The sequence below is a fragment of the Populus euphratica genome, unplaced genomic scaffold, assembly GCF_000495115.2.
Source record: "Populus euphratica unplaced genomic scaffold, PopEup_1.0 scaffold65.1, whole genome shotgun sequence".
Lineage (NCBI taxonomy): Eukaryota > Viridiplantae > Streptophyta > Magnoliopsida > Malpighiales > Salicaceae > Populus > Populus euphratica.
Window position 1 is genome coordinate 114,856 of NW_011499943.1, and position 27,576 is coordinate 142,431.

The 27,576-nt window shown below is 35.8% G+C and overlaps 4 protein-coding genes across 8 annotated transcripts; 1 reads left to right on the forward strand and 3 right to left on the reverse strand.

Annotated features, from left to right (window-relative positions):
• LOC105137175 (uncharacterized) lies at positions 1-2,027 on the reverse strand. Of its 4 annotated transcripts, XM_011042818.1 has the most exons (6): positions 2,010-2,027; positions 1,734-1,880; positions 1,549-1,631; positions 1,240-1,440; positions 885-1,100; positions 1-767 (listed from the first exon to the last, which is right to left on the reverse strand). In XM_011042818.1, the coding sequence occupies exons 3-6, from the start codon at positions 1,549-1,551 to the stop codon at positions 471-473; spliced, it is 717 nt and encodes a 238-aa protein (XP_011041120.1). In that variant the 5' UTR covers positions 1,552-1,631; positions 1,734-1,880; positions 2,010-2,027; the 3' UTR covers positions 1-470. The 4 variants fall into 4 exon arrangements, with proteins under 4 accessions (XP_011041120.1, XP_011041121.1, XP_011041118.1 ...); XM_011042819.1 differs by lacking the exon at positions 2,010-2,027 and having other exon boundaries at positions 1,240-1,449; positions 1,734-1,904; XM_011042816.1 differs by lacking the exon at positions 2,010-2,027 and having other exon boundaries at positions 1,734-1,903.
• A 6,288-nt stretch (positions 2,028-8,315) lies between these two features.
• GALS1 (glycosyltransferase family protein (DUF23)) lies at positions 8,316-10,563 on the reverse strand. Its single transcript, XM_011042821.1, has 2 exons — positions 9,314-10,563; positions 8,316-9,083 (listed from the first exon to the last, which is right to left on the reverse strand). Exons 1-2 carry the CDS (start codon positions 10,447-10,449, stop codon positions 8,732-8,734), a joined length of 1,488 nt encoding a protein of 495 aa, XP_011041123.1. The 5' UTR covers positions 10,450-10,563; the 3' UTR covers positions 8,316-8,731.
• A 6,174-nt stretch (positions 10,564-16,737) lies between these two features.
• LOC105137177 (diacylglycerol kinase theta) lies at positions 16,738-18,200 on the forward strand. Its single transcript, XM_011042822.1, has 2 exons — positions 16,738-17,242; positions 17,412-18,200. The coding sequence occupies exons 1-2, from the start codon at positions 16,861-16,863 to the stop codon at positions 17,909-17,911; spliced, it is 882 nt and encodes a 293-aa protein (XP_011041124.1). The 5' UTR covers positions 16,738-16,860; the 3' UTR covers positions 17,912-18,200.
• Positions 18,201-19,751: 1,551 nt separating this feature from the next.
• LOC105137179 (squamosa promoter-binding-like protein 14) lies at positions 19,752-26,057 on the reverse strand. 2 transcript variants are annotated; one of them, XM_011042828.1, is made up of 11 exons: positions 25,701-26,057; positions 24,647-25,255; positions 24,238-24,431; positions 23,311-24,155; positions 23,123-23,197; positions 22,823-22,930; positions 22,621-22,738; positions 22,206-22,341; positions 21,975-22,119; positions 21,272-21,874; positions 19,752-20,889 (listed from the first exon to the last, which is right to left on the reverse strand). In XM_011042828.1, exons 2-11 carry the CDS (start codon positions 25,216-25,218, stop codon positions 20,467-20,469), a joined length of 3,219 nt encoding a protein of 1,072 aa, XP_011041130.1. In that variant the 5' UTR covers positions 25,219-25,255; positions 25,701-26,057; the 3' UTR covers positions 19,752-20,466. The 2 variants fall into 2 exon arrangements, with proteins under 2 accessions (XP_011041130.1, XP_011041129.1); XM_011042827.1 differs by having other exon boundaries at positions 25,696-26,057.
• Positions 26,058-27,576: the final 1,519 nt, after the last annotated feature.

Consider the following 27,576-nt stretch of genomic DNA (forward strand, 5'->3'; position numbering starts at 1 on the left):
TGCCAGAACACAAGGTATAACTTTAAATATAAATATCTACAAGAACAAAGCACAATGTTCTGTTCTGTACAAATGCCACTGTACTCTATTATTGCTACCCTTCCAACAATCTAAAACCCCATATTATATATTTATAGACATGATCTGTACATGCATGGATATGGTATTACATATATCCAAAGTTTTCTTGACTTAGAAATTAAATCCCAACAGTAATTGCTAAATGTATATGAAGGGACCATTTCCTTGCTCCGAAGCTATTAAAAACATACTATCTAGTATCCTATTCTATACTAGTGGAGAGGTATCTACACAAGAAGCTTGAGAATGTATCAGTTCCTAATTCCCCACATTCCACTTCCTCCTTCCTCGCCATCATTTTATTTGCCATTTTTTTTCCTTTTTTTAATACCACTAAATGCTAAGCATACTGGAAATCTGATTTTTTTTTTTTTTCGGTTTATGAAATCTTAAAATGGGGCACGATGAGGTATACCCTTTCTTCTCCTTGCATTACGATGATTGAAAAGGGGAGGAGTAGCCGGAGAAATGTTGGTAGCTGCATCATCACCAGAACTCTCCGCACCATCATTGTTAGAGGAATAGATTGAGAGCCCGTCCATCAAACGATTGAAAGCATGTGTCCTGCGAATCTTCTTAGGGGTCGAGGACTCATCTGATTCTGACCCACCAAAGAAGTGATCCCTATTGTGCTTCAATTTTACCGCAAATGTAAGGTCTGGGTCACCCTGCTTCATCCCTCCCAGCTAACAAAACGCAAAGAGCACTTTACTCGAACAAACAATGGATATTGTATTAAGTAATCAGAGCAGAGCACAGCGCCGATTAATAATCGAGAAGGAAAATCATCAGAATTAACCTACCTTGCATCCAAGTGAACAGAATCTGAATGAATCAAGGAGACTTCGACAACAAATTTCACAAGTGTTGGTGACTCCCTTTCCCGGCCTTGGCTGAGGGCGCTTGTTGAGGAACACAATCTTGGCGCTATTGATGATGTAAGTCTGCACGCATGATATGTCTATGTATTTCTGTATCTCATTTACTCTCACCACGTTATGGTATGAAGATCGCCTTATCTGCACAAACCATGCGGTTTTTCAATCAATCAAGCAATGCTTATCAATGCTATAAGATTGAAGAAAACACTGTACCAGTACTGGCAGTAGGTAGATGTAAAATTAATAGTGTTTTAATTCGAAGACAGAGTCGACAAACCTGAACAACACGGTGGTCTTTGTGATAAATGAGACAATACGAACAGAAAGCATTTCCCATACAATCTAAGCAGAACATATTGCATTCGCTTTTATTGGATTCACCATGAACTCCACAGGGAATGAAATAGCTTGCTCTAAGCATGGGTATCAACCATGGTGGACCCATGTCGTGGTTCCCCATTTGCCCAAATGAACTCACCTGCAATCACTTACCACTGCCTCAAATGAGTAAACCCCAGACACAAAATAAAAGAATAAAAAGATGAAACAGAGCAGTGGAAACAGAGAGGTGCTAGAGTGAAGATACCATGACTTTGCTATTACTATTAGTTTCGATGAAAATCCAATCTTCTTCAGCCTCTTCTCCTGTTGGTTATAGATAATAAACAGCTGCCAAAAGAACGAAAAGCAATCAAGGACTCACCGCCAATCCAGACTGCAAATTACAGACATGAAAAAAGAGATATTGATTCATCTGCCTGAGACACAAACCTCGACAGGTTCAGGTAGAAAGAAACCACCACAACGATCGAAGATATCAAGGATTAAGATCGAGGAATGCGCAGTGATATTTTTGTATTCATGTGTATGTAGTAAGGTGTATGCGCTTCAGGGAAACACTAGAAGAAGAAAGATATCCTGAAATGAAAATATATATGAATATGATATCATGCGATATTACTAGGCGGTAACAAAAACAGCGCACGCCTTTATTTATTTTATTTTAATAATAAAAAAGAAAAAGGAAATAGGTGGAAGGAAACGTGCCCGCATTTTATGACGGTAGTATACATCGACGGACTTGAATGAGGACAGCAACACCCAGATATTAATACTCGTCCGATCACTTTTTCTAGATTAAGTACAGGACTCCCCTTATCCAAGCTCAACCGTCTGATTTGAGTGGGGCCAGTTTTGAATTTACGGACACACGAGTCGGCAGCCGCTTTTTACAGGTTGAAACTACATACATGGGAGGATAAGTCGATCAAGCTGCGTACTTTTGCCTCCTCTTCTTCTTCTTATTTGTTGCACACCAAGGTCAGACTTCCAACTAGAAGAGCTAGCGCCGAGCCTAGGAGAAAGAGTATTATCCAACAATCGATTTTTCCTTGGGACGGCCCTCCACCCCCAATTGGCCAATTCTTCCACTCCTACTGCACCAACTGTCCTTTCTCAAATTATATGCATGCATCAAATTAAATTGGTGCACTAAAAAGTGTACAAATTAGTGGTAAATATAGCTAATAATATTCAATAAATAATAACCCCACTCCCCATACCACATGATATGATATCATAAGGTTAAATAATATATTCTGTCAACAAGGCTTTTCTCCATGATCTTCTCATTTCATTTTCTTACAAGATATTGTGTTGACAAGAGTTTTCGTTTTCTTCCCAAGTTTGCTCTTAAGACCTTGCTATGTGTCCGCCTTTCCCTTCTTTTCTTTGGATGAGCACGAGATTGACCTTTGAAGGCAATCATAGTGTGTCTTTTGTGATTAACAAAAGGTCATTTTTAATTTATGGTATAAGTAGATTGTGCTCATCGATATGTGTATGAGTAATTGGTTCATCAATGAACAATCCACAATAATAATAATAATAATAATAATAATAATTGGTATTTAAATTTTAAAACGAGTTAATGAAATTGAAAAATAAAAAAATATTTTTACCAAAAAAAACCCTAACAACCATCAATAGCATAAAATTAGAGATTTATGTGGTTAAAAGTGTTGCTAAAAATATAAGATGTTCAACAAAAACATAAAGTTTATGCATGCTAAAAACTATAAGTATGTAAAAATATAATTAAAAACAAACATGCTTTCAACACAAAAATAATAATAGAACTTTAGCATGCATGCTAAATGTCATAACTCATTTTTTTGTTATTCTTAGAAAACAAAAACACTAAAATAATATCGTTTTGAACGATATTGTTCTTCTTTTTCCCCTACACATACAGTGGCAATAGAAGAAAGGGTTTATTTTTTTCTTTTTTTTCCTGCTTTCCCTCTCTCTTCTAAAGACCCAAACTCGACATGACCCCTACCCATTTACTTGCCAAAGATGAAAAAGCAGAAGAGACGAGCTATGTTGTGCTCCTGGAACAACTACCTAGTGGCCACCGAGCCACCCTATTAATTGGACACAATTGGACCAGGTAAGGGTCGCTCTCTTCCCTGGCCTCCTATAAATATAGGATAGAGAAAAATGAAAAGACAGGGAAGGTTAAAGAAGGGGAAGAATTGTTTGAGATATAGAAAAGTTGAAGAGCCAAAAAAAAGAAAAAGAGAGGATTTCAGGTAAACAAAAGACATATTTGAAAGGAAACATAAATAAAATTAGGAAACAAACAACAGATTTAAGAGGAAATAGAAAGAAAAAGAAAGAAAAAACATAGGCAAACAGTAAGGAAGAAAAAGAGAGGATGGAAAAAAATAAAGCATGACCGTTGAATTCTGAACCAAGGAAAGTTTGAGAGGACCAGAGAGGGAGAGAGAATAAAACATGGAACAAAAAGAAGAATGGAGCATAAAAGAAAAAAAAAATACAGAAGACAAACACAAAAAAAAAGAACCATCGGCTAGTCAATGCCATTGTCCGAAGCCGCAACACCGTCAATAGCCACCGGCAATACCGCTAGGCCACAAGCTTACTTCTTCCTCTTCCTCCTTTTATTCTTCATTTTCTTGAGGTCATTTCACTATTCACGTGAACAATGAAAAGTCTCTTCATTATTTGTTTTATTTTTCTAGGCAGGACAATGCTGACCCAGACCAAAGTGGCTGGGTCAGGTCTGGTCCAGTCAAAATAATGATAATAATAAATTTCAAAAAATATTCTTAAAAATCTATGATTTCCCGTACTAATTTTTGCTTAATATTGGTTTGTATTTTTATATTGTAAATATACAAATTCGATAATAAAATACCTAGTTTTTGTCAAGTCTCTCCAAAAAAATTTTAAAAAATATTTTAGTATGCATTTTCGCTTTAAAAACCAATTTATTAAAATAATGAGAACTAGGTAAAAATTTTAAAAATAACAAAAAAAAAATTGTTCTTTTTTAGTATATAGGGTTACAACCTTATACATAAGACGTATTCTGGTTATTAAATTTTTTTATTGACGTTAGAACAGTTAAATTTTACTTGATAAGATAAGGATCTTCTTACCGAATAGAACTTTTCTTAAATCGTAGATAAACCAACAATTAGAAATACAATAAAACCATAACATATATCAGACAATAAAATAATGCAGTTTATTTTAGGTAGAGCGTATTTGGAGTGTTAATACTTTCTCTTTACGCAACCAGTTCTCGTACCCAATCTCTGAGATCAATTAGGGTTCCTAGTTACCAAAATACTAGATAGCGACTCTCATTCTATTTTTCCACTGATAAAAAACAAGAATTTCGTATCTTTTCATATTTGCTAGATAGATAAACAAGAACTGAGGGTGAATGATCGCTGCGACACTGCACATGTGTGACACTAAACATATATTCAAATATGCAATTGATATAAAATAAAAAATAAAATACATACTAATAATAAAATTAATCGTGTTTAAATTAAAATAAAAATGGTACATATTTATTAAAACATTTTAAAATAATGAATATTTTGTTGCTAACAATCATAATTTTTTTGTTTTTAAGACTTTATTTCTCCTTATTTATACAATTATGATATTTATAATATATCTTTTAAGATTCTAATTACATTATACTGGTTTAGATGCACTTTTAAATAAGGTTTTTGAACAAAAAAAATATGTAACTTGAATATTTCTCAACAAGATGAATTTAAACTCTAGATTTATAAGAAAAATCAAAACATAAAAATAAAAAGAAGAGTACTGAAAATAATGTAAAAAATAGTGTGTAAAATCTGAAAAATAATTGTCTAAAACTATTATTTCACTCTTTTTTTATAATAAATTTTGAAAGTTAAAAAGAATAAAAAACATCATTATCAATCATTAATTAGTTATTATAAATTAAATATTAAATATAAAAACATCAAGAATTTTTTAAGTAAAAAACCAAAATTCTTTAAAATTAATTTTTTATTTATCAATAACTTATTTATTTAACATAAATTTCCAAGTAACAAGTACATGTGTGTGCCCGTGTACAGCATGCTTTGCAAAAGATTGCCATGCTCAAGCCACGCCCGCGTTATTTCACGAGAGCTCATAAGCGTTGCTCTTCCATAAAATACTATTTTAAAAAAAATATTTTTATATATTTTTATGTCATAAAATACTTTTAAAAACAATACTTACCAGAATCTATATAAACGCATTTTGTTTTGTTAATTTTTGTGTAAAATACGCACAGTCATGCCAAAAGAAACAAAAATAAAAATAAAAATGGCGTGCACAATTTATTAGTATAATAAAAAAATAATGTTTTTAAAAATACAATTTTAACCGTGCACAGAAACACACGCTGATGGATTGCTTCCACGCTTCTCCCTTTGACCCAACCATAAGTGGACTCGTAGGCTCGAGACTCCATCCATTGAGCCCATAGACTAATATCTCTCTTGTGCATCTTGATCCACACTATCGTGATCGAAGGAATAAATGCACTCAAAGTGTCGAAGAGGGAGAGGAAGTTTAGCCCCTGGTGCTAGTAATCCATATTATTCCGCAAGACAAATGAGTCCAGAGTGGAAGACCCAGTTTTAGTCCCACTATAAGTATACAGACAACATGTCAAGGCAAAAGCTCTCCAAGCCAGCGGTGGTTGTGGCATGAAGAAACTTTCATCATTCAACACGTTGCATCTTGACGTTGTGCTCCTTGAAGGAGTTATCTAAACATCTTTAAACTTCATAGAAAAAGAACACAAGAACTTTTAGGTTTCGGTGCTCCTCTCTCTCAGTCTCCGTTCTTGACAAAGCAAGCATGATTTGATCAACTAATATCCACCCACCAGGGGAGAGCAGAATCATGTGAGCATCTTGCCTCACATTTACTATCCTCCTCACTTGGTTGTTTCCTTGGATTAATTTGGAAATCAAGGAGGACTACGTACAGACCCATTCGTGAACTTAATTCTTGACTATCCACACAAGGTTAATTGATGTTAGCTAGCATCCATTCTGTCTTTAATGACAACAGGTGACGCCAACGAAAAATTGGAAAACAAAGAGCGAGATTTGGATACTCACATTTAATTAATGGATGCAACCATATATACTGGAAGCAGCAGCAGCGGCATGATCCAACTTCAAGGGAAAAACAGAAAAATCACATGGTCTGTTCTGGTCTGGCAATATCACCGCTCACTGCTCTGATAATGCTTAATTAGTGCATGGGTCTGCAACACCTGCTGAGTTTAATATTCATTTTTGAAGTTAACAATGTTAATTGGGTACACGAGGATGGAGTTTTGCCACAGCCACGGCGTGCCAAACTAGGAAAACGAAGGAAAATATTTGCATGGGCAGCTGTACCGCTGCTGAATCTATCATGTCAAGAGTACAAGGAGCAATGATCTATATCTCCGGAAGCAGGTGGAGGAGGGATCATTAAGGAGAATGACAATTCACACTAACTATATACTCTATGAAATTAATTTAAGATTATGTTTGGTATGATTTTTGGAAATTAATTTAAATTATTTATTTTTATTTTTAACGTAAGTGTAGTTGTTCAGAAATAATTCTTTACTTGAATAAAAAATTATTATAGAATCTAGTCAAAATCTTGATTTAATAAAAAATTGAAATATTTAACTTTTATCAAGGGCTGTGACTTATACCACATTCATTTTTGGAAAGGGTTGTTTTTTTATTTAGTTTTTATCAAATATGCTTCAAAATTAAATTTATTTTAAATTAATTTTACCATAAATAAAAATATAATTTTAAATCATATTTCAAATTAAAAAATTGCATGAACAGGAAGTTTAAAATTACACACGTACCGATTTAAGTGTGTGTGTACAGACACGTAGCGTATACTCGCGTGTATGGCGGCGACCTTATAATAAAATTAATTAATATTAATGAGAAAACACTAGTGTCTTCCAAGGCTTAAGAGAAAACTAAACAATTATAAGCTAGGCTGGTTCCAGAATCAATTGATATACCCAACATAACAATCGGGATGTGAAGGAATTTTATGGTGGAAGCCACATGCTTGGGACCGAAGGACGACGAATTTTTACCTCCTTTTCAACTTTTGTTTTACAACAATCTACCGATCTCAGCATGATCAGGAAGCTAAATGCATTTATTGTCATAAAAAGGACACAAAAAAGAAGAGAGAGAGAGAGAGAGAGAGAGACGCATATATATTTACATGAAATCTAAGTTGATTTAGCAGTGGCTCTGCCAGGCAACAATTATCCGATTACAGCCGGAAGCTTAGCCACCTCTAAGTATATACGTGACATCCGCGCTGTGAACAATACACGCATACATGCATACATACATGCGGTTATAGATGAAAGGCCAAGCAAGCAAGCATGGAACATGGGGCCGGAGGAAAGAAGAGCCACCCATGCCTAGTTGGCAAGGAAACAAAGGGAAACTGCTCTCTCAATCATTGCACTTCTCCCCTCAACCCATTAGTTTCTCGGCAAGGCTGGTCTCCAAAATCAATTAGTACAGCCAGCCTACCAAACATATTCAGAAGGCATCTTAATCGGTTGATATGAACAGTGCAGCTTGCGCTGGGAACCACATGTCTTGTGCAGTGGAGGTAAATCTCCTCCCGACTGGAGAACATCTTCGCTCCTAAATGACTTGATAGTAAATGTTAGACGCACACTCGAGCCAAGCATGGAACTGTTCTTCCAATGACACAAAACTTGAAGTTGAAGGAGGAGATTGAGACAACGATAAAATTCTTTTTCATTTGTTTCAATCCTCCCCGGCCCCTTCTTTCGGTTTATCCACCCGCTGAAGGGCCGGCCGGCACTCTGCTGTATTATTTACCCGCTTCAATCTCACGATCGGTTGAAGGGTCTCCATCAATCAATCGAGAATCAATTCAAGAAGCAACTTTTTCTTAATAATTCCCTAGCTACTCATATCAATGTGGTCAAATTAAGAAACTTTCTAAAAGCATCTATACCACCACCCCAAAGGAGGTTAAAGAAAACTATCCCTCAGTTATCTTTACAGAATTCCTTTGGTCTAGCGTTGCTAGAATGAAATGAAGCTAATCATAGAGCAAATAAAAATAAAGACGCATGTACCCATTTTATTTTTCTTCAATATATATATATATATATATAAAAGCAGACAAATCAAAAGTAATAATGGACCCACTTCCACCTTTTCTCCTGCATTAGTCCATGATCACCACTCATTGGGGTGGGTGCGATACCCGCACGACAGTAAAATATGAGTGAAATTTGAGCAACCCAACCAGTGAAGGTGAATGGATCACGACGATGGGGAGCAGGTGTGAAGAGTCAAATAATGCACGCATGTGGACTCTTGCTCGAACAATCATGAGTAAGCCTGTACATTTCCAATTGTGTTGCGCTCAAAATCCTTGATGGTGCTGGCCAGCTTCTTCATGTTATCGTCATACACATAAGGGAGCCCATTGTACCAAGTCACATTGTTCTTTGCTGATAGAGGAAGGAATTCTCTGCACAGTTCGCCTAGTACTTGTATGGAATTGTGGTAGTGGTAGTATCGAATCTTTGTTTCAGTCTGGTGCAAGGTTTTGCCAATTACATTCTCCGACATGTGCACTCCTGTAGCATATGCATTCTTCGCCTGTATTGCGTACTTGCGATCCCTTCGTATCCCAGTTCTTGATTCTCTGAATAGAAGTTTTTCGAATCCCCATTGCCTGTATTGTAATTAAGAATCCCCAAAGATACATCAGTGTCTCAGCTGAATTACACTATATATAGTGACTGGATTTTGAACTGTCATAATCTAAGTAGAAATCAATCTAGATTCTAAAAAAAAGGCAAGCAAGAATTGTTGTCGAATTTCTCTTGTTTTCCCATTCCCCTTCACAAAAACAGAGAGCAGGCGAGAGAAAAAGTAGTGAATTAAAGGATGTAGAGCAAGTACCTGGGATAGTCCTGAGTGGAATCATTGAAGCAGAGTGCACTGGACATTGGGTTCTGCTCAATGGTGAACTGGGTATAATTAGAGAAGTCCTTCAAAACAGATTCCAAAGTATTCCCCTCGGGCAAATAGATATACTCATCCACATCAAAGAAAAATGTCCAATTAGCAGAGTATCTGTAGCGATGCAAGCAGTCGTTCACCACCAGAAATTGGTTATAGTAATACCCATCAAACTCAGCTTGCCCTCTTATATCCTGAACAGTAGCCCTCCCAGCACGAACCCAAGGGTCAAGAGCAGCCCTCACCTCAGGAGACACACCGCCGGCATCGTGAAACACGAAATGAGATCTGGGTCCAAAGAACCAGGCATGGTAAGCCATCCATTCTCTAAACCTCGACGCACTCAAATTCCCGTACAAAGAAGACCCACAGTAAAGATACTCGTACTGATAAGGAGGGTGGAATTTAGACTCGTTGTAAGAGCCAGGTAGTTCCTCCAATGCCGTGAATTTCTCGTACTTCCTCTGAGACTCGTCATAATAGGCATTAAGCATGAGCCTTCCACCCGCATTGTCTTGATTTGGATTGACAGGGAAGGTGCAATTCACAACCACCACTGTGTAGACACGACCATAGCCCCAGTCAGGAAGCATCTTATAAGCCTTGGCCCTTATAGAAGAGCCATTGTTAGAGATCCACTCGCATTTGTACCAGGGAAGCCTGAACACGTGAATGGGCTTCGAAGCCAGGCCAACCACAGCAAAGGTGGTCGGTCCTCCTCGGTATGCACCCATCTGAACAAAGAGAGCGGCGGCGTTTCCGTAGGCCTGGAAGATCCGCTTGTTTGGGTCGGCGTTAGAAGAGGATGATGACGAGCTGGATAAATACTTTTGGTCAGATAATAAGGTACTGGTGAACGAAGAGGAAGAATTTGATAAGGAGACGGTGGTTTCTGAGGCTGAGCAAGAGGGGCGTGTAGTAGCGGAGAGGAGGTTTTGATAGTAGGGAGGGAGGTTCCAAAGGAGCATAACCAAGGTCAAGGCTAGTAATGTGACCACTAAGGGCTTTGTCTCGAAGCATGCTGGTAATTTGCTCACTGTGGCGCCGGAGGAGGGAGGCTGGCAGTCCTTTCTCATTTGCGGGTGTCGGAGACTGCTGTCGGTGGTAGCCAAAGGTCAAAGTACAGTCATAGCCACAGGACCTCCACAAAAAATCCTTCTGGACCGTTGTTTTTTGTTCTTCTATTTCTGAGGTTTTGATTGACCTTGGAAATGGATTATTTATTCGTGCGGATACTTGTACCTCTTTGGGCTTTGATCTTCCTTTTATTACTAAATTGACATTTCACCTTTTTTACTGCAGCAAAACCCCGATAAATTAACACTCGGTAGCTAATTAAATAATATTTGTTTAATCCCACGTTAAATTTAAAATAAGATCTTAATTAGATAATATTTTAAATAATCAATAAATTTTCTTGATTCTATAATTATTAATTTATAGAGATTTAACTCTTTTTTTCCCCTGTAAAACTATATCTATTGTTTTTTTATTATTATTCTAACCATTTTTTTGTAATTATTATTTGCTTTTCTACTAAAAATCAATCATGTAAATATAGAAAATTACTAAATAGATTGGAAAATTTATCAGAATTCTTTTCAATGATTTCATTCAAATAAATAAAAGTGAGGATTTGAAGTTGAGGAATTTCATTTTAATATATATTTTTTTTTATTAGAAGTTGAGATATGTGCAACGAATGGAAGTTTGATTTCGCTCATTCCATTGATATAAAAGGTTAAAAATAACAACGAGAAATATGATATGTCATTGTATTGTTTTTTTCCCCTCTATCTTTCATATTAAAAAGGGCTGATTTTCTTCTTTATACCGTGCTGTAGTTATTTCACTTGTATTTCATCGCGTTTAAATAAGTTTTTCTAGCAAAATAAATAAGTATACAAAATTTTCAAGTGTTTTTTAATTTTAATTATAAATCAAAGAGCTCATGTATATATTTAATTAAATATATTAAAAATTATTTTGGTTAATAAGTATAAAAAATAAAGTATTAATATATTTATTCAACTCATTTTATTACTAGTTAAATAGTTTTCTTTTAACATAAAAGAATTACCACACGGGATGTTATCACCATGTTATTCTAAGAAAACGTGTTTTAAAAATTGTTTTGCAAACAATTTTTATTTTTAATATTAATATCTTAAAATTATTTAAAAAACATAAAAATAACATCAATTTAATATTTAAAAAAAATTAAAATCACTGCACTTTCAAAAGTAAATATATAAGCTTAAAGAAACTATACTGTTGAAAAAAGGCAAGAGTAACCCCAAACGGAAAAAAATCATCAGCTTATGTCGAAACCATAGAGTGGAGCTTGGATAATCCCAAACGGTATTTAACCGCTTCCACCGCCTGGGCACGGACTGGAGAGTGTCGCGCCATGACGATGGTGGTGCTTTATTTTGGTCACCGTGGGAAAATCGTAGCCTGGCCTCTGATGCCAGATCCTCCTCTACTGTAGAGTCTGGACCCACCCATCAGTAAAAGGGGTACTTTAACGGGAGTAAATCAAGGCCATCATCTCATTTATTTTATATTATTGCTTTTTTGCTTTTATGGAGTGATCGGTCTCGCCCTCTCGGTCCCTTTCTCCCCCTTTTTTTTTTTTCACGGTGAATTCACATCATATTCTTTCAAGAATATATAATTATTAGCTTCCATGTAACCAGGAGTGTATATATAATTAAAATATAAATATAAGCTTCCACGGAAGAAGATGTGTCGGTGGTGCATTGTGCCGTTGGTCTTGGAAATGATTCCCTCGGCCCCGTAAATCAAAGAGGAGGGGTAGCAGGCCCTGTCTTCGAGCCCGTTTGGCCAAGCATTTACGGCATCATTTATTATTTAACAATTGTAATATATTGTTTGGTAATAAAATCAACCGTGATTTTTATGCATGCATCCTATCATTAACTGCGTTAAAAACTCTGTTTTACTGAAGCAAAAATTGCATGCTATTCGTTGCATTGCTGTAACATAGCTCTTTCATACTGTAGAATTTACTTTCCGCTGTTGTTCATGAAGTGAACAGTAAAAGAGTATCTCCAGTACTAGATATATTTTTTACTGTTCTAGCAGAGTTCAAAACTAAATGTATTAACTAAAAATTAAAAATTTTTTTTTACTATTTGAGCTAGATGAAATCCAGTTCAAAAATAAATACATTAAATAGGGACAAATCTAGAAAAGATTTTATTTTTATTTTTTATTTTTTATTTTTTTATTTAAAAAACTAGTATTTGACATTATTCAACTATACTATATAAATTAGATGGAAATTACTTGATGATATAGTATTTGCATTAAAAATCATAAATATTAATATATATATTTTTAATTATTTTATAATTTTAAATTAAAAAGCATTATTATTCTAACATATTAAATTATTTTTATTTTTATTTTAATTATATTTTTAATTAAATATATATAAATATTAAACTAATCTCCATTAAAAATATTTTTTATAGAATAAATTTTTAAAATTATAACTATAAAAACAGCTAAACTTTACCTGAACGTGTATGTTCTCTTGTTCTTGTCTGATTGGTAAGTCAGCCAGGAGGCACCAGCTCAAATTACACCATTATTTTATCATGCCATCAGGCTCAAATTTTGTAATCCTGAGCATAGTTTTGGAGCTGTCCTTTTGAATTATCATTTACTAATAGAATCTAGGATTTTACATAACAGCAATAGACAGTGAAATCCAAAGAAAAAAAAAACCTCACTTTCATTCTCAAAATTCTTAAGGATTTTTTTATTTTTTAATGTCAAACTTATATAATATTATATTTCATAATTTTTTTAATTTTATTTTTTATTAAATTATCTAGATCTCATGACCTGAATCAATAGTTTTTCAAGTTATACATGTTTACTTTGGTTATTTATTAATTATATTTTTTAATTTTTTAATTTAATATTTAGTTGATTAAAAATTGAATTTTATAACTAATTTTTATTTGTTTTTTATGGGGTTATCACGGTCTCATGTCTCGAATTGTGAATTTTACAGGTTATTTAAGTTGAATCAGATTTTTTTATTTATTTTTTATAAATTTATTTTGATTTTTAACCTGAATTTTATAAATTAATTTAAATTGATTAAGGTTATTTTTTTAATTTTAAATTTTGATTCAATTATGCTGCAGCACGGACGGGGGAGGTTGGACCTGAGCTACAGCGAGGGAGCATGGCATTGATGCTTTTGGACGCGAGCTCCAGCTGCTTCTCGAGCGTGGGGACAGTAAAGCGTGCACCTAGACAGAGTTTTGTGGGCATACGATACGAATGCACGGTCCATTATTGCCTTCTCCGGGCCTAGTTTTTGTCTTCCGATTACAACTGGCGGTCGAGAAAGACTCATCAGTATCATCTGACTTCTTTCACCAACCCGTGCAAAGAGGAGAAAAAAGTAGGTAAAAGAAAGCTTGCGGAGTTGTTAATTGTCGTGTCTTGCCCCACGGAGGGCCCTGCATTCTTCTTAATCCAATCTTAACTTAATACATCTCAATAAAAAAGGAGTTTTTTCAAAATAAAAATACTAAAGGATAATTTTTTTTTTAGAATCAAAATAAAAATACTAAAGGATAATTTTAAAAAAAACAAAAAAACAAAGGGTTGCACCAACAAGAATATCACCCCTTTTTATTTTAAAATAGTAAGACAACAATCAATTAAGCAAGCAAGAAGACAGGATAGACAGACTTGATTAAGTAAGTAAACTCAAAGCATGAGCTCTACTCTTTTCCAATTCCAATAAATTTATTGGAGGGTTTTATTGTCATGAATTTAGTAGGAATTGAACCTACAAATTCGTTAATTATGAATTATGTACTTTTAACCATTCAGCTATGAATGTTTAGCGAGGATTCTTGTACACGGGGAATAACCAAATTTCAATTGAAAAAAATCTTTAGAAAAAATCAATACAATTTAAATTTAAGAGAAATTAATGAAATTACATCAATTCAAATTATTTTTTAGATTCATGGGCCCGGATCTTTCATTCACATGAAGAGAAAAGGGACCAAGGAACATGGAGGTCCAGCCCAAAATCAGTTTCAAACCTAAATTCCTCTAAGAATCTGTCTCATGCCTCAGCCCAAGTTTCTGTCTGTTAGGAGCATTTGTGATTTGCATTGACAATTCATGCATTGTTAGTTATTTTCTCCATGGGCCTCTTAAGCGCCTCTGTTTTCTACTCCTGTTCCAAAACTTCTGTCGATCTAGAAGCCTAGAAACCGCTTCGACATGCTCGCTCAACAACCGCACCTCCACAACCTGGTCATGGAATATCCTTGACCAAGAATGCTCAGAATTTCACGAGTATGATGCCTGGATGGGGAGTATTTTTAAGTGTAAACCAGTGCTCTGTGTCCATCCATCCACTTAAGAATGTTGGATTTTTTCAAATAACATGACCAGTTGAAGAAAAGTAAGTAGCCAGCCTTGGTAACTAAATGCATTGATTTGATTTCTTATGCGGATAGTAGGATTTGGCCACAGGGGCCGTGGCCAAAATGTGAGATCCATAGACATATATGATAATGGCTATCTAAAATAGCAGCAACACTCCCTGTTTGTGAAGGGAATACTTGTTATTTATACATGTGGTTGGATTTCAATGGAGAATATCTGCCTTTTTCTTTCCTTTCTAGTTTGGTTGGTTTTTTAATTACTTGGTGCCCATGAAAGGAATCACTTGCGAAACACAAAACAATAATAATTGGGTGTCTGCCACACTTAGTCAAGTGATTAGAAAGGTTCATGCCCTAAAAGACTGCTTTCTGAAGATGCTCTGAAAATACACAAGAATAGGAGGATTGAGTGCACGTCTCTATCATCATCAAGTGAATCTTCTGAAGAGCAAACATTTCACTATTAGCAATAATATTGATATAAATCACGGTTGCGAAATATATACAAAAAAGTATTTTTCTTTTTATACACGTTAAAATCGAATATCAGAAGTCTGATGGGGGGGGTTTGGATTCGTGGGCATGGTGCTCTGAGCATGTAAAAGAGGAAGAAAGTCTTGAAAGTTGGCGACGTATCACCGGGCCATTGTATATTAAAGCAAGAAAGAACCTGGACTTTCCTCCTCTGGTATCCATTTCTCTTACAACTTTCTTTCCCTCAAAGAATCAACACTGTTTCTGGGTCCTATATGTGAATTTGTCCCGTCACCTTCCTAACATCCATATTAATTGAATGGACTCTTCTTCTCTCTTCAGTTAATCCTCATCTGAAATAGAACTTGCCTGAATTCTTACCATCATGTCCTTTTATATTAATTATTAATTAATGGTTTCCATTTAGTCCTGATTGTGTCGTCTGATTCACGTTTACATTAGTTTATCCAATGTCTGATGTATATTAATTTTAAGTCATGCTGCTTCAAGCTATATATAAATTGTAGGTTCCAGTGGTTTGGTACTTTTTTATTTATTTTGCAACTAAGTTTTCAAATATTATATTTTGTAACTTAAAATGTGAATGTGAAGGCGGATAACAGTACTTCATATTCTTTGGAGGTGATGTCAGAAAAAAATAAAAATAAAAAATTATTCTTTGGAGGTGATGTCAGAAAAAAAAATTATTTATTTATTTATTTACAAGACTAATTATATTCGATATAATTAATGTATAAAGAGTTCATTCTCTTAGAAACACATTCCAGTATAACGATTAAAGCTCTCCTCACGGACTGGAGATGACCATAATTTATGAACAGAAATCAAGATAGGGTAATGCGTTCTAAGCTTGCTTATATGATATGGTGATTCCATGTTGCTGCAGGTGAATCTCTTCTAATATCTCCTTCGGCTTGTAATTAGTATTCTTTTTAAGCGTTGCTCCTCAGATTTTGCAACCCTTTGAACTGAAGCTTGCTGATGTCCACGATAAGAAATCCCTGCACCTGTGCGGGACTCGTGAATTGTGAAAGTTGAAACACCTTGAAAATCAGGACACGTACGTGTGCAGGACTCGTGAGCAATTCCTTACCTCTCCAAGCTTGCTTGCTATGAAACGTGTCTTGTCATAATTTTATTGTTTCATTTCTAAGTGAAGGGAAATTAGGATTTCAAGGTTGCGAAATGTAATATTTAAAAATTTAATTGTAAAATAAAAAAATAACAAAACGCTCAAAGTAATTTACTATAAATTGTAATTTTAGCTGTCAAGAAAAAGGATTAATGGAAAATTAATCAATTAATATAGGGCATTTTTTCTTCTTCTTTTCATATAACTTTATTCCTCCTATTGATTTTATTTAACATAGCTAATTTCTTGCACATGTATCTTCATGGCATCTTCCGCTTTCTTTCTGCATGGCCTGCATATTGTGTCGACTTTTTCAGCATAAATATTCTCCACACCCCCCTTTGCAAGATGCACCGGTACTCCTACAATCTAGTGCTAGAAAGCTAAGCTAGAGGCATACTCGTTCAATGAGATCATCTAGCAACAAACCATCAATGAAGAAGACCAGTTCCTTTGTCCTGAATAAGCCTCCTAACAATTATAAACCAATGGAACACCCGAAGCCAAATCCTCCTCCTCCTCTACGGAATATCGAATACACCGCCTCTCCACATATCATATTGGGAGAAGAAACACCTCGCCATACTAGTCACCCCCAGCACCCTCTATCTCAAATTGAAGTGTCTGACCTCTTTACCTGCTCAGGTTGCAAGGAGTATGGCTCAGGCTTTAGGTTTGCTTGCCAGCAATGCGAGTTTCAGTTACACGAGTTCTGTGCCCTAGCTCCTCCACTTCTTAACGAGCATCATTTCCACAGGCAACACCAACTTTCCCTTCATTCTAAACCAGGTCAGTTCGATTACTTACATATCTAGCCAGCTACCATTAATTTCTGATCCTTAACGGGGAAATCATTTCTGCCCCTCGTCCAAAAAGGAAAAAAACAAAACAGAGAGTACACTGCTTAATTATGATCCTAATTGATATCTAACTCAATATCTGTTTTATTGTTATATAGATAAAGGTGGGATATTAAAATCCAAGTGTGATGTTTGTTGGAAGCCCACAAAAGGATACACTTTCAGATGCAATGCTTGCAGCTATCAGATGCACCCTTGCTGCGCTACGCTATCCGACCAAATTAACATTACGGTACATCCACACCCCTTAAAGATCTTACCAGCCAACGTAACCAATTCACCAAACGGAGACTCTGCTTCTGGTTTTGTCTGCGGCGAGTGCAAAAGGAAGAGATCAGGCCGAGTGTACCGATGCACGGCCTGTGAATACCATCTGCACGCTGTGTGTGCTAAAAACATGGTTAATGGTCTCGAAGCCAATGGTATAAAGGGCCCTGAAAAGCCCAGCATGCTAGGAACTGCAGCTCGACTTGCATCTCAGGTCTTTTCCGAATTCATTGGAGGCATCATTGAAGGGCTCGGAGAAGGTGTAGGAGAAATGTTCATTCAAACTATCACCAGGGGAAGGCGCCCTGCAGTGAATAATAATAACGATTAATCCATTAAGCTGCTGCTACAGCTAGCTATCTAGGCTGATATGCGGTAAAATGGAGGCTTGAATTAAGATATATTTGCATACGAGTATTACGTGTTGATTAATATTTCATTTGTTTGTAGCCGCCGCATTGTTGCAAACTAGCTAGGTGATGGTGAAAGCTAATTGACTATGGATATATTTGTAGCTGTTGTATAATTATCCCGTGCATTTATGTTTGCCAAAATGTATTTGAATATTGGAATTAGCTAGAGTCGTCAGCTGTAGAAAAACTATTTATCAGCTGAAAGCTTCCCCATGCTCTCCACATCTTTAATTACCACAAGGTTCTGTTTGGTATTGCGATTTCAAAACCATCAAATTTCAGCTATATAAAAATCAAGGTTTCAAGCGTATCAAGTTCTTAAAACCATGATTTTAAATACATATTTTTAACCCGTCCTTTTTTCTCTTTCTTTTTGTGCAAACACAGCGACGATACTAGAGAAGCACCAAGTACAAGTGGGGGTGATGAATAGCTAGGCAGACATATCAAAAATAAGAGCTGCAGCGCTCACCCCAAGTCATTTCAAATAATCGTCATGCTTAATTATGGTATATAGATTAATTATATGACGAGTATTTTGTGCTTGGTTATAACAAAGAATTAAGCTTTTCGGTTTTTCCAGCAGAAACTCCGAGGAAGATTCGGAAAACATTTTTTTCTTGGCTATGGGCAATCATCGGTGATAGCTTTTCAATCTCATCAGGGCCAGTGTCCCGATGGGGAAGAATCCTGCTGCCTGAAATGTCAAATAAGCATATTGGATAGATATAACCTCCTTTCTTAGCTTGCTGCATCCCCTAAATTCAAGACCACGACGTTAGCTATTTTGCTTATTGGTTATGTTTCAAAATTTAAAGTGATTAGGGATCGTTTTTTAGTGGTTTGATTATGCATTAATCACATGTTCTAACAAGATACTTTACCCTTCATTATTTATGAAACTTGTAGCTTGTTGTGGAAAGTTTGTAACTTGCAAGATAGTTTTTTTTTTTTTTTTGGGGATTTGAGGACTCTCTTGTGAAAAAATTATTGATTTTTAAATAAATTGCTCTGATAAATAAAATAATAAATATTTATTTTTAAAAATAAAAATATTAGTTATTAGTTTTTATACGATGAACACTTTAAAATTAAAAAGATATTTTTGTGAAGAATAAAAATTGTAATCTTCTACCTAGATAATTCAAGGAATATATACAAGTGGTTGGGTTAAAGTCACAAAATTATATCCAAATAGAGCTAGGACCCACATTAAACCTACGTACTATGCATATGCTTAGCGCTTGAACTTAAGTATATTGCACAGGAATACTAAATATGGGCTAGGGCTAAGATATAGTGTTAAAGCCCATAGCGTACAGGGTGCACACCCTACACCCAGGCTTAGGCTCTACACCTAGGCTCAAGGGATGCTTGGAGTAGGTCCAACAGGGACATGCTACCTAAGCCTAAAGAACACTGGGCGAAGATCTAATGCTTAGATTTAGTGCAATGCTAAGCTCAATAGGTCTAGCATCTTTAGAACACTTATGTTTGTGTCCGGCGTATAATCAAGCCTAATAATATTGTCTAGCTTTATTAGGCTCAAAACATGACCAAACCGGATCATAACCATGCCCAAAATGATAGATCTAGAACAAGCTACATCCATGTCATTTAAATTAGCATTCTACCAACTGATGTGCAATCGTTTGCACATTTGTTTGCTTGTTCCTAAAGAAGTATATATAAAAAATAAAACAGAGAATTCTTGGGTAACAATAGATAACGCTCTTTCCTCCACCAGCGCCAATGCAGGGGTAAAAGCGGAGGAAATGCCAGCTTAAGAAAAATATGATTCAACAAATATTTGGCTACGCAATCATAAAATATTCTAGTTCAATGATTGATCCTAGAGATCAACTTTACAGTAAAAAGTTCAGATACATTGTCAGTAAAATAACTCAATCTTAGTAAGCTCTTTCAATATTATATATATTAAGAAAAAAGTTCAAAGAAGAAGAAGAAACCACCACTTAAATTAACTGAATCAAATATTCGTTGACGGTATAATCGCTACTATCCTTTTTTTTTTCTCCCTACCCCTCCCTGAGTTAGTCTTGGCCTTCTGCGCTATCTTCCATCTCAACTACGCAAGTGTGTACTCTTGAAGATCTTAAGAACCAAAAATTTTCCACCATCACAAAACTTCGCGTATTGGTCAATGACAAACAGGCAAAGAAAAGGGCACACAACCTGCAATAACCTTACAGCTTTTGCAAATGGCGACAAGAGTAACATAAAGTATCTGAATCTAGTAACCAAGCAGCAGCTTGTTTCCTCATCTCTCTGGAGAACAATGCGTCTTCTTGTCGAACCGCTTATATATCCTTATCAAGGAGTCTAACTGTCTACCAGAATTCCTCAACTGAAATAACTGCATAATTAGAAACAATTATCTGAATTTTGTGCATTTCACTGTCCCTTGTTATTTCTTTTACTTGCTTTCCATAAATCCTCAACCATAAATTGTCTAAATGGTTCCAAAATCCAAATTTTCCCATTTGAAGGGAGAAACTAAGCCAATGTCTGGGGCCCCTCGGAAGAACAGGCAGACACAAACACAGACAGCAGCAATAGCTAGCATTGAATGAACATAGGGACGCTGAAGCAAGCCCTGTGAACCTGGAACCCTCTTGTGGACCTTAGCCGCTACAATTGCACACTTAGCACAGGATTTACGCCCTTGCTGAAACTGTGAAATTGCCCTATGTTCTTGCTCCACCGCTGGTTGTTCTATCTCATTTCCAATTGTCACAGAAACCTGGGCATTTATTTTGTTCGCAAGTGTACGAGCCACCAATAAGTTATAAGAGTGGTTTTTTGTCATGAGAGCATAGGCATATGGAGACTGGCCATTTACATCCAGAAGAGAATTCCAACAGGACAGCCCAATCTGCAGAAGGGGAAATTCATTAAAAAGCAGAAAATGTATTTAACATGCACACGCACACATACAATGGGAACCCAGCATAATAACCATTTCTATCCTAACTACTATGATCCCAACCTTCCCCTGCACCCAAACAAGCCCATAAAGTAAAAATACAGACACAGTTTGGTTCCCATATAATTGCAATCTTGAAAAGGTAAGCATTTACTAAATGCAAAATTAAAATCTATGACAAATAAAAACATAGCAGCATGGAAAGCTACAGCACACAATCCAATTAGGATAAATGCCCAGAAAATTAAAGATTTACAAATGGGAGAGGGCATTTGTAGGTCCCTGAAGCCAGACATAAAAAAGTGCAGACACAAGAAAAGAAAAACATTACCTCATGTGGGTCATTTGTCAGGGCATCAACCAAACCATCTGAACCTGATGCACAAGCAACCAAATGTAAAGGTGTAATACCACCAGGCCCCCTAACATTTGGTGGGAAAATATACGTTCTGGAGGAATTATCATGGCTCACAATAGAATAATGAATAAGCAAGTCCACCATTTTCCTGCAGCTCCTTTTCACTGCCCGGTTTAAGAGCTGAACCTCAGACAGCATCTCTAATGACTCCTTGGATAGCTCATCCCTGCACGTATTTCTTTCTACCAGCATGTCCAGAATTGTTTTGACCAACACACAATAGTCTCTTTCAACAGAGAAAATGAGCAAAAACTTGAAGCGGCTAAGTGAAAAATCTGGAACCTCAAGAATTGAAGACTCCCTCTTCCTTTGGAATAGCCATCCAAGTTCATTTAAGAAATGCAAAACTTCTTCCCTTGATCTAGGTCGCCACAAATCATGAGCCTGTTCTTCTGAAACAATATCACCTACTTTAGCCTTTTCATCAAACTCTGATTCAAGGAGTCTCAATTCTTTACAGATGGAAGCATCAGCTATTATTACAGGAAAACTGTTGACCTTGAAACCATTTTCTACCTGTTTATAGCATAGGCAAATGTCACACGATATCATTCTCATACAGACCATTTGGACAATTCTAGACTTCAAGGGCATATGAGTAGGTGCAGAGTCTTACCTCAATGAAACATCGACCTAAAATATTAGGAGATGGACCATGAATTTTGAAACCACCCACATTTATCTCATCATATATGGATCCTGGAGAAGTGGAGCCCATAATTTCCTTCAATGTGTATCCTCCCATGTGCATGCAATGAATCCTACACACAATTATATATGAAAATTACTTAAAAAAGTAAGACAGGGTTGATCAAAAAGCACTTTAAGGGAGTGAATAATTTCTTACTTGGTGCCCGGACTGGTCAGATTTCTTCCCTTCAACTGAAGAGAGGTTTCTTGCCCACCAACAACTGCCACTGGGGAGACTGATATCAACTCTGGGGAACTCCATGTCCTCCATGATTTGCACAAACGAATCTTTCCTGAATATCGATGTGTGGAAAAACAGAAAAGGCAATTAAATTTTCAATGTGTGGACAAACAGAGAACAATTAAATTATTACAAAATTATTTCATAATTCACATAAAAACTAGAGCCTGATATTTCCACAAAATCCATAGAAAGATTATAATGTCGCCATTTCACTTTTTGGCCACATGGACTGTCCCATGAGGAAGGGGAAGGTTAGAACTAGACAAATGCAATTGGCAAACAGTCCAAAAAAGAGGGGACATGGGGAACCCAGCACCCATCCACGCACCATCTTTATGTGATGCTAGCTGCCTGCCTGTATTTAACAAAAACCTTCCACTCTTCCATAAATCAGAATCTGAATCTTGAACCAAAGAATCCACTAGCTGAAGCAGGTTTCTTTCAAGCTGCAAAAAACAAATATACCCTGCAAGTGGTCAGCATAAGTTCAGATTTATAATTCCTGAGGTTCATTAGGCCAGTTCACTCACTTGTTCCCAGGCAGCAGATGACATTGACAGATAAATTGATAGAACCACACAGCCAGGCCTTATGTAGCTCTCCATTTCTGATGGACTGTTAGAAAGCCAATTGTATATCTGGAAGAAAATGATACAGCAATCTATTAGATTCTATCCCAATAGAACTGTCAAATAAGGAATTGTAGGTCTGAAAGAAAAAGGGTATAATCATTATTAGAATTCCATAAGGAGTTGCCATTACTGTGTCTTCGTGCAAATTTACTAAACACACATGAATACACACAAAATCAAAATATACCCTCAGCTCACCTGTGTGCGCAATGTCCCAGGGAAATGACTGGGATCCTTGTCAAATAGTTTAAAAATTAGTCGCCCAGTGCGATCCTGCAGATGAACCATGTAGCAACTAATTTAACAAGATTAGCAAATGGGAGCATGAAGAGAGAGTAGACTGGAATAGAAAAAGTAATCTTGATTGTGGTCTAATGCCAGGCTACCTGAGAATCAGAATTCTGACGAGAAGGTGAATGATCAGACCCAGAAGACGACGTATATCCTCCTTGATAAGGGAAACTTTGAAATGAACCACGGTCAGGTTCTCTGTTTGAACCTCTAAAGAGCTCGAGCGGCAAAACACAGGCATGACTCCTGCTACCTTCAACATTTGCATTCACGTCTCTACTGATTGGCATCTTCTCATACTTCATAGTTTCTGCAGTACTCTGCAATGGGAACAACTTCTGCACTACAGGAGGAGAAGATGATGGAGACCTATCTTCAACGGGATTACTGCTGTCAGAAGAGAAATATTTCCTAGAAGATGCTAGTTTTGGAGGGCTATCATTCTCAGGCGACGAGCTAAACAGCTGTAACGGAAAGTCAGGACGAGATTCTTGAATGTGGCAATCTGAATCTTCAACAGGAGACTCGTAGCAGTAACTAACTCTCTCACCGCCCACAGAAGGAAACTCTACATTAGATCTCTTCTGCAAATCAGAACCAGTCACTTGATTGGGGCCCATCAACTTAGACTTGTCACTGTCACTGCTCTGACTGCTTCTTTGAGACAAAATTGCAAGAGCATCTGGAGCAGATGCTGCCAAAGTGGCTGAAAGTACAGCAAGCAAGTCCATGGTTGATGAAGAAGATGCAGTTCCATGCAATCTGTTTTGATGCGCTGATGAAGGTTGGTCTGGATTTTTCCCATTTAAAGTTGCCATATTCGCCAACTTTGCAGCAAGATCCACCGGCAAAGGCAGTGAATTTATTTTGCTAAGAATCTGAATAAGTTGGTCTTTATCTGGTACTGTTGTGCAGGTGGTACTTTTATCATCGGTCCTCCCTACAATTTTCAAGGCAAAGATTTCATTTCAGCACAGCTCAATGGGTGGAACATAAAAGTCAATCATTGGAAGATTGTTTACCTTGAGAGCGAGCCAAAGCAGTTAATAAGTTTACAATATCCAAGTTTCCATTACTGTTTATATCCTGGTTTCCAGGGACTAGTAGCCGTGATGTAACATCCTCAGGCTGGGTTTTCCTCCTTCGTCGGTTGTGCCCAGCAAGCCTACGCCTACAACTTCTCTTTCCCTCATCAAACTCAGTAAGAGGATGAAACCTGCATATGGCGGAGGAGGAGGTTTCGTATAAACTAACAGTGGAAAAAACTATTTATCAACGGGCATTAGAGATTAAAACATTAGCATGTACCCCATCAACCAAAATTGAGTGCATTTATAAATCAAATTAAGAAAAAAAACTAAGTGAAGGCCTGTGCCACTCAAGTTAGTTGAACAGTTAAGCATGAAGTATGCACAGCAAAGTAAAGACAACCTGCTGCACTGCTGACAAAATCTCTGCATTTGCTTTCCCACCAGGGCTTTCGTGGCTTTACTATGAACTTCGCACACCTTATGACGGCGATGATAGTCCTTAGCAGTAGTTAGATTTTCCTTGCAATTATCGACCTGACACGTTGGATAACTACCATTGGCAGGGGATCCAGACCTGACCCTCTTGTTGGGTCTTAATACAGGCTCCTCAACAGAAGTCAAACTCCCACCTAGATTCAAGCCAAGTCCAACATCTTCATTAACAGAGTTGGATTTGATCTTATAATCACTCTCATCTTTCTTCTTAGTCTCTCTAGATGCAGTTCCCAGACGTGAAGTTTCAGCAGCATCAGAAGGTCTAGCAACAAAACCGACGCTATCCCAATCCCAAGCCTTAGAATTCCAGTTTTTTTCTAAAGAAGTCTCAAGAAAGTGATGTTGTTGGAGCTGAAAATTGGGCATCTGGTACGAAAGATCACGTTTTTTTGCCATGGAAGCCAAATCACAATATCTGCTAGAAAGTGCTTGGTGAATGAACATGGGAGCAGCTACTTGCGCACCCACCTTTTCCATGTCTTCGGAAATTCCTCGCCCTCGCAGATAATAACACCTAATTTAATAAACAAAACCCAAAACCCACTGTTAGAATTAGAATTACACAGAAAATATTTAAAAAAAAAAAAAAGAACACACAGACTACTACTGGCAAATAAAGATCACCACAAAATGAAAATAAAGCAAAAACTTCTTTCTCTCCCTCCAGACACAAAATTAAAATTAAGAAAAAAAATAAGCAAAGTCATCAGTTGTATGATTTATGTATGAGGTATTTCCTATATCAAATAATTTTAAAAGAAAAAAAAAACAATGAAATTGTAAGAAATAGGGGTGTGATAAAAATAGTGAAATTGTTATAAATAGAAGAGATAAAAATAGTTAATTTTGAGTTGAAACGAAAACAGAGAGGGTCACTCAGTCAGACATATAATTAAATTAATTAGTTAAAGCAGCAAAATAGAATGAAATGAAAGAATCAAACTACTCACATACCTTACCCTGTTCTTCTTCAAATAATGGTGAGGCAGGGGAAGGACCGCATCTCTCTTTGCCTGTAGCAATCAAGCTTCAACACTTCCGACAGAAGCCTCTCATCGACCTCAGATCTGAAAAATATAAAAAAACAAAACGTGCTACAACGTTGTTTGGCGGCAAATCAGCGGGAACACATCTGGTGTAAGTGATCAGTCGGCGAATCAGAGGAAGATGGTGGATGGATTGATGCCTGTATGGCGAATTGAATTGCTTTTTGAACTTTCTCTCCTCTTGACTTTTTCCTGAAGTTGTATAACAAACTTTAGTTTTTTGGGGGTGTTGTAGCACTAGCTGTAAATACGAGCATTTTTTGGGTTATAGTTGAGGCCGTCCACGGACTTGCTTAGAAGCATCCAAGACTCTTCCTTCTTCTTTAACTTACCTTTTTTTATTATTATTATTTTTCACCTGGATAATAACCATTATTGGAAACTTATTTGTGTAGATTCAGAAATAAATAACAATTCCAAATAAATAAATATATAGTCGATTTGTTTTAGAAGATTTCAAATTAATGGCATTTAAAGTTTGACAGAGTACTTGAACTATTTGCTGCTTAATGCTTGCTTAGTAGACGTATTCATTAATTGTTTATGTTTCTAATTAATTTGAAGATTTTTAAATTTGTTTATTTAAAATAAATTTTTTATATTTTTAAATTATTTTAGTGTTAAAAATAATTTAATACATTTTTAAATAAAAATTATTTTAAAAAAATACCTATAAGAGTCATCCAATCCTCACACATCTAGCATGAAATTCTGATTATTATTATTATATTTAAGGGCATGTGTTGTGTGTATCGATGTGGTAGATGCTGGATTTCCTTTCATGCCGCTGGAACATTACCCTTTTCTTCTCACGGTAATAAACACTCTCTCTCTCTCGTCCTGTAATTCGCTAATGACAGCGCTGTCTGTTTACGAGTGCGGGTAAAATATAGTTAAATTGCGTTTTACTTTAATTGTGATTTTAAAAATATTTAGTTAATTGGTATATTTTATTATCTTATATAAGTTTTATTGAAGAAAAAATTTGGAATTTTGGTTGTAGATAAAATAAAAATTTTTAATTTTTAAAACTATATTTTAAAATCACAACCATAAAAATTATAGCAATCCGGAGTTTATGCACTTCCTTGCCTCTCTCATGTCACTGCTGTTTGTAAAATTTTCTCAAGTGGATAAACGGTTACTTAGATACCATTTTAACAAGTGCCCTGAAATAACCAAAAAAAAAAAGTCATGCACTTCTTGCTTTCAGGAAATATAAATTTATTGGAGAAGTATTTTAAAAATATATTTATTTTATGTTTCCGTCTTTATTTTTTAGCCAAACACAATTTATTATATATTTACTAATAAAAAACTAAAAAAAAATGAGAAGTTTTATACCCATCATCCCAAAATATTATTCACTAAATAGTATTTTGGCAATTTGTTCTTGACAAAAAACCAACAGAAGAGGGAAAGTTATTGTACCCCTTTCTTCAATAGTTTTTTTTTTAAAAAAATTAATTTTAAATTTATATGAGATTTTTTTTTATTTTATTTTTAATGAGGTTATTGTAGACTTGTGATTTGGAAGACGAACTTGATATGTTAATTCGATTAACTTTTTTTTTATTTTTTAATTAATTTTTTTAATTTTATATTTTAATATTAAATTGATATAAAAATATCTGTCATGATTTATATATAATTTGCTTTCAAAACTAAGTTAACTGAAAATTAAAATTTATCATTTGTTTCAATTCTCTTTTTATTGCATTATTATAATCTCATTATCTGAGTCGTAGGTTTAATAAGTTGACTCGAGTTAATGTTGTAAGTTATTTTT

Bases quoted from the DNA above. Each gene is read 5' to 3' on its own strand.
- LOC105137175 (XM_011042818.1), bottom strand. The intron at 1,101-1,239 runs GTTTGTCGACTC...TGGTTTGTGCAG, and splicing joins AAGACCACCGTGTTGTTCAG to ATAAGGCGATCTTCATACCA. The intron at 768-884 runs GTAGGTTAATTC...GCGTTTTGTTAG, and splicing joins TCTGTTCACTTGGATGCAAG to CTGGGAGGGATGAAGCAGGG.
- GALS1 (XM_011042821.1), bottom strand. From the start codon at position 10,449: ATGAGAAAGGACTGCCAGCCTCCCTCCTCCGGCGCCACAGTGAGCAAA. The intron at 9,084-9,313 runs GTACTTGCTCTA...ATTACAATACAG, and splicing joins TCCACTCAGGACTATCCCAG to GCAATGGGGATTCGAAAAAC.
- LOC105137177 (XM_011042822.1), top strand. From the start codon at position 16,861: ATGAGATCATCTAGCAACAAACCATCAATGAAGAAGACCAGTTCCTTT. The intron at 17,243-17,411 runs GTCAGTTCGATT...ATTGTTATATAG, and splicing joins TTCCCTTCATTCTAAACCAG to ATAAAGGTGGGATATTAAAA.
- LOC105137179 (XM_011042828.1), bottom strand. From the start codon at position 25,218: ATGGAAAAGGTGGGTGCGCAAGTAGCTGCTCCCATGTTCATTCACCAA. The intron at 22,739-22,822 runs GTGAGTGAACTG...TGTTTTTTGCAG, and splicing joins CATCTGCTGCCTGGGAACAA to CTTGAAAGAAACCTGCTTCA. The intron at 21,875-21,974 runs GTAAGACTCTGC...TGCTATAAACAG, and splicing joins TAGGTCGATGTTTCATTGAG to GTAGAAAATGGTTTCAAGGT.